At 43.9% G+C, this 12,039-nt stretch overlaps 1 protein-coding gene across 2 annotated transcripts in view; it reads right to left on the minus strand.

Annotated features, from left to right (window-relative positions):
* Positions 1-4,952: 4,952 nt before the first annotated feature.
* The window catches only part of Sec24b (SEC24 homolog B, COPII coat complex component), a 72,567-nt gene continuing 65,480 nt past the window's right edge, over positions 4,953-12,039 (minus strand). For both annotated transcript variants that reach the window (XM_021196171.1, XM_029537399.1), the window contains 5 exons: positions 11,369-11,506; positions 10,625-10,729; positions 9,527-9,619; positions 6,257-6,360; positions 4,953-6,103 (listed from right to left, as the gene is read on the minus strand). In XM_021196171.1, the coding sequence (XP_021051830.1) occupies positions 5,989-6,103; positions 6,257-6,360; positions 9,527-9,619; positions 10,625-10,729; positions 11,369-11,506 (555 nt within the window). In that variant the 3' untranslated portion in view covers positions 4,953-5,988. The remainder of the gene's footprint in view (positions 6,104-6,256; positions 6,361-9,526; positions 9,620-10,624; positions 10,730-11,368; positions 11,507-12,039) is intronic.

Here is a 12,039-nt window from a genome sequence, read left to right on the forward strand (position 1 = left end):
TCTCTCTCTCTCTCTCTCTCTCGTTCTTTCCATCTTTCCTTCTTCCTTTTCTTTCTTCCTCAGATTATGTCTCAAGTGGTCCCCAGTATAGAATCACTGAGTGTGACAGGGGTTCTGATGGCTGCTATGGGCATGCCACTTCAGCCCTGGTCATTCAAGTCAGCAGGAAGTTAAATCCCAGTGGAGCAGGACTATAAAGAAATTGAATACCCGGGCTGCAGGGGGTCCATTAAAATTGAGAAAGTGGGAAATTCATTAAAAAATGGGAGAGTCCTTTTAACAGTACCTATTACAACTTGCCCAAGGGTCAATATGAAATGAACCGATTGTTAAGTGTTGGTGGTACGAAGTGAGCACAGAGCCCTCCAGGAAGGGCCAGGAAGTTTTTCCAGTCATTCAATTAAATTAGTATGGTTTTGTATACTCTGCCTTGGGATGGGAACGTGGGGATATGGAAATTAGGATAAGAAGGTGGACTGGGGTGTAGCTTAATAGTAGAGTACCTGCTGAAGAAGGCCTAGGGTTCAATCTCTAGCAATGAGGAAGGAAGGAAGAAAGGAAGGAAAGAAGGAAGGAAGGAAGGAAGGAAGGAAGGAAGGAAGGAACCTAAGATTCAGTCAATCCCTCCCCTTAAGCAAGTTCATATGTAATAAAGAACTGAGATGAGCGTACAGAAATGGCTTCTTTATTTCTAAGCACTTAAACACACAATTATGAAACTTTAATTATTAAAACCGTGGTGTTTCTGTTACCCCCCTCATCTGCTCTTACCATCAGTAAGTGTCATAAGCAAAGGAAAGGTTAGGTTACACATACTTCGGGGTTTTGGTTTGGATTTGGTTTTGTTTTGTTGTTTTCCAATGTCATGATTATTTCTGAGCTATCTTAAAACCTTGTTACAGAAAACCAGAAGAATAAATTGTGCACATAAATGCCACCACACAGTAATCAAAATAATCTACAGCAACCGAATGGGTAAGGTAATCATGTTTGCAACAAAGCAAAGATTGCAACAGAAACCAAGGCCCCTCACAGCAGGGCTGCTCTCCTAAGGAGATATCTAGCACAGGCTATCTGCTGCTGGGTAACCTATGTGTGGATGGGACCTGCATATGTGCTTCTGGGTAATCTTTAAAATTATAAACCTTCTACAGAAAACAGAATTTTATGAAGAAGAGCTGTCTCAGTAAAATCCTCATAAAATATCAACTACCATTTGTGCACACAGCTCCTAGTAATCTTCATTTACGGCAGACTCAGAATAATAAATATATTTCCTCTCATATGCAAAACCTAAGTACATAATCCTAACAATTCATTAGCTGGCAGATGAGAGGCAGTGAAGATGAAACACAGTGTGTCTACTCTCATTTTAAAACATTTATTATTTGAGACAGGGTCTTGGTATGTGGCCCTGGCTGACCTCCTAGAACTCAATATGTAAACCAGGCTGGCCTTGAACTCAAAGACCTACCTTCCTCTGCCTCCCCAGCTGGGATTAAAAGTGTGTGCTATAGCATCCAATATGCTTGTTCTCATAAGTGAAATCTAGATTTCAGTGTGTGTGTGTGTGTGTGTGTGTGAGAGAGAGAGAGAGGGGGGAGTGGGGGCAGAAGTGGGACTCTGGAAGGAGGATCTGTGTGGGATGATGGGGAGCAAAGTGAAGGAGCAAAAATGAGCAAGGTATAATAAGATATATTATTATATGTCATGATGAATGCTGTTATTTTATGTGCTAGATAAAAATCCCAATAAAATGTGTATGTGTGGAGGCGGGGGGGGGGGAAGAGGCTGTAAAATGGCTCAGTGGATACAGGACTTGCCACCAAGCTTGACTCTGACCTGACTTAGATCTACAGACTCCACATGGCAGGAGAGAACTAACACAAGCCGTCCTCTGACCACCACAAGTGTGCCTCTGCATAAACAAACATTAAATCATAAACAACCAGTTTCTAGTCGTCGGTGGTAACTCCCTTAGCAGCGGTGTAGTTAGCCTCACTGTTGCTGTGATAAGACAGCTGACCAAGAGTGACACGGAGGAGGGAAGCACCTATCAGGCTTGTTTTTAAGTTCCCTGGAGGCTGGCTCTGAAGCAGAGCCCACAGTGGGAAAGCTGCTTCATGGTCGCTCTCCAGGATTTGCTCACAGCACCTATGAGCTTCTTATTCAACCCAGAATACCTGTCCAAGGGTGGTACTGTCCAGATGGGTGGGCTCTCATACATCTATTTTTAACCAAGAAAATGCCACACGCAGGCCCACAAGCCAATCCGACGGAGGCGGTTCCTTAGGCGAGCGCCTACCTTACCAGGCAGTTTAAGTTGACACAAACTAGTTAGTACAAGTGGTTACCGGCAAGCAAGTAATGATCATTGTAAGTGTGCATTGTTCACTAGTAGGTGGGGCTCCACGTGTCTCATCAGAGGGCACAAGCAGCTGCATCTCTTCAACCAAGGCTACCTCTCCTCCTAAGCCACTTACACACACGTATGTGCTTGTCTACTTCTTACAGCTATCATGAGGAGGCAGGAAGGGTGATGTCCAATTTTCTGGTGGGCAATATTATCCCCGAATTTGGAGATCAAAGAAGAGTGAATTATAAAATACTTTCCTATCATTTTATATCTTAAGTCTTTGTCTCATGTGCCAAACCAAGACTGAAATTTCCCCAAATGTTTACATCTGTGTGTGTTGTGTTGTGTGTGTGTGTGCTTGTGGGAGTTGGTTCCCTCCTTTGAACATGAGTCTAAGGGCTGAATGCAGACTACCAGGATTAGCAGCAAGTACCTTTACCCACCAAGCCATCTCGCTGGCCCCTTTTGTCCCACCCTCCCCCCATTTTTGGTTACTTGTATCTGGATAATACCTTTAACATTAAACTGTTTGTGCAAATACATACTTTCATCTTTTCCTGTTTTCAAAAGTATTTTTGTGTAAATACATGTTGAATAGCCTCATGGCTTCCTAACATACCAGGTCTCATGACTAAAATAGTCACAACGTTCCATAACTATCAAACACTGCCTGGGGAGAACTCAGTTGGTAGACAATTCACCTATGCATGAAGCCCTAGGCCCCATCCAGAGCACCCTATACTATCAGGCAATAAGGTGCACTTGTAACCCTAGCACTCAGGTAAGGACATGAGACTAGAAATTCAAGTCCACAACCCCACGGGCTATGTAGTAACTTCAAGACCAATTTGAAGTACAAAAGACCCTATCTGAAAACAAAACCAAGTAAAAACAAATGCCTAATGCATTTGACACATACATACATATATACTAATGTATACTATCCTCTCTTAAAATACAGTATGTGTTTCTGGTCAGGCCCCTGCCCAAGTGGTATACATTTGGCTTGGAGAAGAAATAGTAGATGAATATATATTAAAATTTCTCCCTGGAATTCTATTCCTTCTCCAGCATCAATACTAAGCACTGTCTTTTTAACCTTTTTTTTTCCCCCCAGAAAGGGTTTCTCTGTGTAGCCCTGGCTGTCCTGGAACTCAGTCTGTAGACCAGGCTGGCCTCAAACTCAGAAATCTGCCTGCCTCTGCCTCCCCAGTGCTGGGATTAAAGGTGTGCGCCACCACTGCCCGGCCTTTTTTTTTTTTTTTTTTTTTAAGATGGTATTAATGTAGCCCAGGCTGGTTCAGAACTTACTATGTCACCCAGGATAACCTCGAACTCTTGATTTTCTTACCTTCATGTCTCAAGCGCTGGGATTATAGCTGCACACCAGTCTTTGGAACCTAGACAGTGTCTGTCTGTCAGGCCTGCCACATACCAACAGAGTTGAGTCTCCCGGTTTCTGGGAGGCAGTGGGCACTTTCCCATTTCTCTGCTGATATTCTGGAGTCTCCCAAAGGTACCTTTCCGACTCACTGGCTCTAACAGCACTGTTCAGACAGCTTTCCCCTACCCACTGGGTTTTAGGTCTTCGAAGTGCTCTTGCCACTCAAAAGGGCCTTGTTACTATAGGTCCTTCTGTTCCTACCTTACACAGTGCTGTCAGCTGCCACACCCAGCTCTATTTGCATTCATCACACAGACGGATAAGACACAGTTCCCCTCTCTTCTCACCGTAAGCTGTAAGCACTCTGGACATCATGCTTGAATTACACAATGACATGGCTCAGTCGAACAAAAGTGCTTGATGGCCAGAGTGGATGGAGAGAACTAACTTCCGGAAGATGTCCATACCTCCACACACTTGCTCTTGTTCATACACATATACACAATAATACATGATAATAATAAGAACCCAAAATAATGGTGTGACAGTATTTAGTTGCCCTTAAATGGCAGTGAGCTCCTGGGTGGTAACAATGGGGGGAGGGTACAGAGATAAAGAGTCAAGTGGGGGCTGGGGGTGGAGAGAACACTTGGTTTTGATTGCCACTAATTAGGGTGAATCACTTCAACTCACTTTCATCAGGGGAAGGGAGGGTGCTTTTCTCTCTCTCTAAAGAAAAGAGGGAACTCCAGGGTGCTGCCTCCGGGGGCTCTGGCTATTCTCAGAGAGGAAAGGCTGTGTCTACACCGTGCACGCATCAGCATCAGCATCAGCTGATTCATCAGAGCACAGCTGCTGCCAAGGAGGTGCCTTCATCTCTTCAGGAGGCCCCTTTTCTTAGTCAGTGGCACCTTCTATGTCCAAACACTAGGATAAATAAATTTTGTTCTGGAAAAAAATGGAGAAAAGGGATGCAAAGTCTAAAGCCAAGAAAAGCCACACGTGCCAAGAGCCTTGGTGTCCCCAACATCTACCAACAGGGACTCTCACAGAACATAAAATAAAATTCCACTCCACAAAATCCAATGGATCATCATCAATCTTTATAATAAACAGCCTGCTGTAAACGACAGAATTCTTGATCAGAACAAAAATCTCTCAGAGTTCAATATGATAATCGTCAAGTCAATTAAAAAGGGAAGTCACATTAAAAAAAAAATTCTCATTACAAATAGGTAGGAAAAAAAAATCCTTAATTTAAACGAGATTTAAGATTATCCTTAGTCATTAAATGTGTTCTGAAAATAACATCATGTTTTTAGAATATAAACAGTAATTACTTGGAAGTATCCACAAACTAATGACAGTGCATTCACTCACTCATGAATGAAACTTGGTTTTGCATTTTCTCCAAGCAGCAAATTTAAGATTCCTACTGTTTAAAAAAATATCACCAATACCACCCAAACCAAAAAACTTCTACAAACAAACAAACAAACAAACAAACCACCAAACCAACTGTCAAGCAAAATATTTTTAATTAGTAGGCTGATCATAAATAAATCCACATAAAAGATTTAACAGAATTACAAAGTCTCATGTTTCTTTTGTGGACTCAATTCATAATATGCATTAGTCAACCTCATTCCCTCACTGTGACAGAGTTGTCACCAAACATTGCAGCACAGTTTAAGCAATTCATATTCTTAGTTACATTTTACATTTTCTTTACAAATGTAACACTTATGTACATTATATATATTTTTCTATAGTTCATGTACTGAAGCTCTATTGTCTTTACAGGGAAAATGTTGAATTCATTCAACGAACATGAGTCATTCCTGTTAAAAAGTAATTCATACAAATGAGTACCACAGTGCCGCTGCCTTCGGCATCTCTTCAGAGTTCAAGTCCAGAATGCTAATTGTATGATGACTTTCTCTAGTTTCAGACTATGACATGTCATTCCGTGGTCCTCAGGTCTGCTGGCTGGCAGAAGAGCACTGCACTGCTGCTCTCCTGAGAGGACGCAGAAACTGACGCTGTCTGCTGGCTGTCAGCGTCCTTGGAGGGGCTCTGCTGTGTCTTGCTCTCTTTTTCCCTTAATCTCTGGCCCAAGCCTCAGACAGGGTGATGTGCATCATTCTTCTAGCAGCTAATACCTCGTGTCCAGTCCCCTGTGTGCTTCTCTGATGGATGGAGCTCCACCTGGCTGTGGAGCGGCTCATCTGACCCAGCTCTGCTGACGTCACTTACAAATCTGCTGCTGGATGTGAATCAGAAACTCATAGTAGGAGAGAGCGGCTTCCGTGCGGTCTTCAAGCAAATGCTGGAAGAAGTCCGTTTTGGCAGGGCTCTCATCTCTGAAAGGCAGACAACAGCATGTATCTAATATCTATATTATTACCAAGAAAAACTATACATTGTGGACATCACTGCTCCTTGGACTTGAGGGAAATCCTGAGCTGTGAGAAGCACAGAAGGATGCTATCATTGAGATGTTCAGGAAGACTTACTTTACCAAGTGAAGGACAGGGCTTAATGGTCGTCTGTCTCTGAGCCAAGTCACAAAGGATCTAGTTCTTTCTGATGGAAGTGTGTCTAGGTCTGGAAGATGTGTCTGGTAAAAGAAGTATCATTAGAAAACACAAACACATGGGATCCCTGAGCACACCCCTCCCTTTTCAGGCTATAATTCCTTTTAGAAAATATAACAGAACAGTATTTAATCCTGTAAGCATGCGCGTACATACACAATTTCCAGAAACACATTTACAATGAACAGCTTTTGGGAGAAATAATTTACTGTATCATACATCATACACTGTGTGATTTAATTAGAACAGCTATCCTCAACTGCTACGCTCTTCCTCTCCCTCTCCCTCTCTCTCCCTCTTGATTTTTCGAAGACAGGGTTTCTCTGTGTAGCCCTGGCTGTCCTGGAACCCACTCTGTAGACCAGGCTGGCTTTGAACTCAGAAATCTGCTTGCCTCTGCCTCCCAAGTCCTGGGATTAAAGGTGTGTGCCACCACTGCCTCGCTCTCAACTGGCTCTCTTAAGAAGTCTTTAAAACCTTTACCATCTCATAGATACCAGGGTAGCAATGGAACTGTGTCTCTCAGGGATGCCAACTACAAGCCTGCACTCTGCCCAGACACCCAAAAGCAGCAAACACATGAATGGAACTTCAGTTGTAGAAAAGAAGTGTGCTTACTGGGGTAAGTATATGGCTACTTTACATGACTACTGTATTGTTCTAGACAGCCCAGCAAAGCCTACACAAACTGGTGGGTCACTGGGACTCTTAGAATTTCCCGTTTCTTCTAAAGCAATATTCAAATGAAGGCCATCACCAAGCTCCAAACTCACCTTAAAATTACATAGAACTTACTCGGAAAAAAATAGCACATTCCAAAAATTTCATTTTTCTTTGATTTTTAAAAGATTTACTTATTTGGGGGTGGGGGAGGGTGGAGAGATGGCTCAGTGGTTAAGAGCACTGGCTGCTCTTCCAGGAGACCCAGATTCAATTCCCAGCACCCATATGGCAGCTTACAATTGTCTAGCACACAAGTCCTAGGTGATCCAACACCCTGTTCTGGTCTCTGTGGGCACCAGGTAGACATACCCATAGGTAGACATACACAGAGACAAAACACAACATAAAATCAATAAATTAATTTAAAAAGGTAAAGTTCCCTCCTTGTGCCTAGCAGGGAAAAAGGATTTACATATGTGTATGGGCATTTCCTCTGCATGCACGTCTGTGCACCGTGTGTATGCAGTGCACCGAGGCCAGGCGAGGGTGCTGCATCCCTTGGAACTGGAGTTACAGATGGTTGTGAGCTGCTGTGTGGGTGCTGAGACCAGCCTGGGACCTCTGGAAGAGCAGGGAGTTCTCAGCTGCCCTATGTCTTTAGGCCCCATCTTGGAATGCTGAATTATCATTTAATTCATGTCAATAACTTACATTTTTTAAAAATAAGATTTTCAGAAATATTTTTGTAGCTGTTTTTGAAATAGTCTTACTGTGTAGCCCTAGCTGGCCTGGAACTCACTATATCGACCGGGCTTGCACTGAGCTAGCAGAGCTCTGCCTGCTTCTGCGTTTTCGGGGCTGGGATTAAAGGTCGCTACCATTACCATGAACATACCTCTATCTATCTATCTATCTATCTATCTATCTATCTATCTATCTATCTATCTATCTATCTATTTATTTATTTGGTTTTCCTTTTCTTTGTCAGGATGTAGTTGGGCTGGCCTTAACCCCCTGATCTTCCTTCAACTATCCCTCAAATGCTGGGATTATAGATGGAGACTACCACACCTGGCTCAAGAAAGACAAACTGAGAGGAGAGACCTCCATAATCAACAATCAACACTTAGAGCCACATTCCAAGAGAATCATCACCATGTATCAGCACCTGGGAGCCTAATTCTTAATGACCCTAATGCCTTAACTTACGGCTGGTCTCAAGGAAAACAACTCACTCTGTAAAACTATGGGCACAATAGTGAGGTGCCCACTCTACAGCCCTGTACCCTGTAAAAATGGCTCGAGGTAAGACCAAGTATTTCCCCTTAATTTCTACACAATCCCACCCCTCAGTCATCCCATCCTCCCTCTGGGAACTTGCCAACTGGATGTCCTTGAAGCATATTTTAATGAATCCTTTTTCTGTTCATGTACCTGATAAATAACATTTACAGTCACATCAGCAGCCTTCTAGATTCTGTCTCAGAGATGGCAGAAAGACCAAGTAGTGTACAACTCCATTAATATGGCGTATCGAGAATAGGTAAGATCATAACTAAAAAGTAGACGGATCGTTGTCGGGGAAGGGGGGGGCAACTGGACAGAACGGTTCTCTTTCTTGAGTGTGATGGAAACGTTTCAAATTGGACAGTGCTGCTGGAGAGGCAGGATGAGAGGAACCCAGGGGAAGACAGAGCCCTGGAGCCTGGGCATGGCTTCTGTAGCTGGAGTCAAGATGCTCACCACAAACCAACAAAGCCTGCTGTGGAGACACTGTGCGCGAGGCACTGTGGCTGACTCCATAATCCTCATGCTCAGGAGGCTGAGGTGGGAGGACCCTGCAGATTCGAGGCCAGGCTGCAGAATGCAGTGAGTTCCAGGACAGCGGAACTACATGCAGAGACCCTCGCTCAAAAAACGACAACCACCTCCCACCCCCCAAAAAAACAAAAAACAACAAAACAAAACAATCACCTCAGATACCTACAGACCAAAGATTCCAGGTAAACTTACAAAATGTTTATAATAAACAACAACAACAAACCTACATGCATATATATAAATAAGATAAAACTTCGTGAGGAAACTGCTGACAGAGTTACTTCCTCCAGGCCTGACATTCAGAACGACCATTCCAGCTCCATCAATGAGGAGAGAGAGCACTGGTGTGGAACAGCACACTGGCAAGTGTCTGTGTGACGATGAGGAGCCTGCTAACACCTCTTCACCCGGTCTCTCCTGCCTCCCCCCTGTTTGTAGGCACTGAAGAATGTAAGAGGCAGGTCCACTGAAGGGGATTCCATGGTTAAGTGTCCTTCCGGGACGCCGCTGTTTTTGCGTCACCCACACTTGTGTGTGTAACCCTGCATGTACATTCCTTACATAGGCCGAATAAATTCAGTGCTCAGGAGGCTGGCTTGAAGGAAAACGCTTGCTTCATCTGTCGTTTTCAGTGTCCTATCCCAGGTCCACAGACATCTGTTTACCTCCCCCAGGAAAGTACACAGCACAACAAAGAGCACTGACCATTTTCTGTGGTACTGATGCAAAGTCAGGGTATCCAAGCACGTTCTCTATGAAATTATTGTCACAGCCTTTGCCAATCCAAATGTAGAAAACCTAAAACATTAAAAGGGAGTGGGCAGAACAGGACAGTCAATTCCCTAAGAGAAGATCTATCACAGCCGATGAGGTCATCATACATATCATCATTACACTGCCTCACACAAAATCTAACGACCACAAAGGAGAAGAATCAGAAGCAGTTCCCATTGTCTTTGTTTAAAGTTTAAGGTTTCTTTTACATTCTTCTTCATTTAAGGTTTATTTATTTAGGGGCTGGAGAGATTGCTCAGTGGTTAAGAGATTCTTGGCCCTTGCAGAGGGCTCAGGTCTGGTGCCAGCATCTGCATGGTGGTTCACTGGCATCCCTCCCCAGACCCAGGGATCCAATGCCCTCTTCTGGCCTTTCCAGGTGCCAGGCACCCATATGGTACATGGACAGATATGCAGGCAAAATACTCATGGGCATAAAATGAAAATTTTAACACTTTATTTATATTCTATGTGTGAGCATTTGGCCTATATGAGTGTCTTCTGTTAGTGTCCAGAGGCAGACCCCCTACAGCTGGAGTTACAAATGGCTATGTGCTGCCCTGTGGGTGCCAAGCCACTGTCTCTCCAGCCCTGCGTTTAGTTCCCGAATAGGAACGGGCTGCTTTAATAAGATTTAATCCCTGGCCTTCCTTCCCATTCCCTCTTTTAGCTCCCGAGTTCCATACTGTGTTCACTTGTCCTTCCTCCACTCCTGAGCAATGGTGACTGCTCTGACCTTCTAACCACCAGCAGAATTTCTGGCAATGGATATAACTTGAACTACAAAAGAAATTCTTGAACTGCATTTGAATTTTGTGATTCTGATGGTAAGGTTCTTGATGGTAGGAATTTCTTTTCTGAGTAGATCCAACTCTTGATTATTTACTACTTTATGCTAATGTGCTGTCCTACTATGGGGTCTAAAGTAAACTGAGCCCCTGTGCCAGACACCACTGATTATGCCCCCCCCACTCCCCCCCCCCCCCCCGTCTGCTAGGTGACAATAGCGTGGTTGACAGTGGTGCTTACCGAGCCGCAGTCCATGAGGAACGCGCCTTCTCTGGTCAGCTTCTCTGCAGACAGCTTCTGGAGAGGCGGCTGAGGCACCACCCTGTCATTCACATGGATGGCGCCCTGAAATGGGAAGGCAGAGCTCAGCCAGAGCACATCTCCGCTACCAACACTAAAATACGACGCTTCCATTTCAGAGAATGAAAACTCTATTGACTGAATACCATGGGTCCACAGTAGGATAGAGGTTCAAATGTGTTCCCATTGGAAAGGTAAGAATGTCAAATGGATCCCTTGTCTCATTCACTTCCCTTCTGAGGTCACTGTTAAAACTACCACAGCTGACTGCTACTTTTTACAACATAACACTATGTATGGAATGAATATTAAGCCCAAAAAATACAGCCTGAAGACAAGGAAGAAAAGATACTACACAGCTGTGCATTTAATTAATTACCAGATAACAGACCTGGACAACTGTGTAACTAATACTGCAGTCTGGTCACATCACAAACTGCCAATAGCTACAAAATGCAAATGGAGATCACTTGGTAACTTAGCTTTGAACCAAATATTAAAAGCAAGCCCGCGCTGAGTTCCTTTCCACAGGCTGATGGCATCTGGAGGTTTCCTCATGTACCTATATCTCTAAGTCTCTATTTGAATGCTTATCTCCACAGACAAGAGCACAGCAGAAGGAACCTACCAAGTTAGGCATGACATCAAGACAAAAGCGTCAACTGTGCTTGCTCACGTACACACCTCGTCAGTCAGCCTGTCTATCCTGTATAAGTTGGGATGAATCATTTTCATGAGATGCACAAGCGGCTGTGACTTCATCTGGCACATGGCATAGACACGGTCATCCAAGCGTGTGCTTGTACCTGTTCTAAATGCTTTCTGCAAAGAAGAAAACATGATCCAAGTGAAGCCTACACATAGAAGTGAAGAGCAAGCACACACAGTCACTGAAAAGCTAGTCTTCAAGTCCACATTTGATCTCAAGACTCAGCTGACATTTAATAGGTAAGGAAGTAATTAGGTTCTCTCAACTATCCTGTTCTTGTGGGAAAAACAGACACTGTGCAGGTTTCTGCACCTCACAATATCTGTTAACAGGGTACAGCACTGGAAAGAAAGACAGTCAGTAAACCTCAGACCTTTCCCTTAGCGGAGAGTCTCTTCCAGAAATACATGGGAAGGGCTGGCGGCTTTGACAACATCATAATTCAAACTGTTCATTCAAATGAAGGACAAAGGACATATGCTTTGACAGGAGTTGTGGTGCCTCTGTGCACCTCCATATCCCATACTTCCCCCAGTATTCAAAAGTCTTAAACCGTCAAAGTACATAATTCTCTAGCTAAGAGAGAAGAGAGAGGAGAGAGAGGGGGAGAGAGAGGAGAGAGAGAAGGAGGGAGGGAGGGGAGGGG

Source organism: Mus pahari, chromosome 4, assembly GCF_900095145.1.
Source record: "Mus pahari chromosome 4, PAHARI_EIJ_v1.1, whole genome shotgun sequence".
Lineage (NCBI taxonomy): Eukaryota > Metazoa > Chordata > Mammalia > Rodentia > Muridae > Mus > Mus pahari.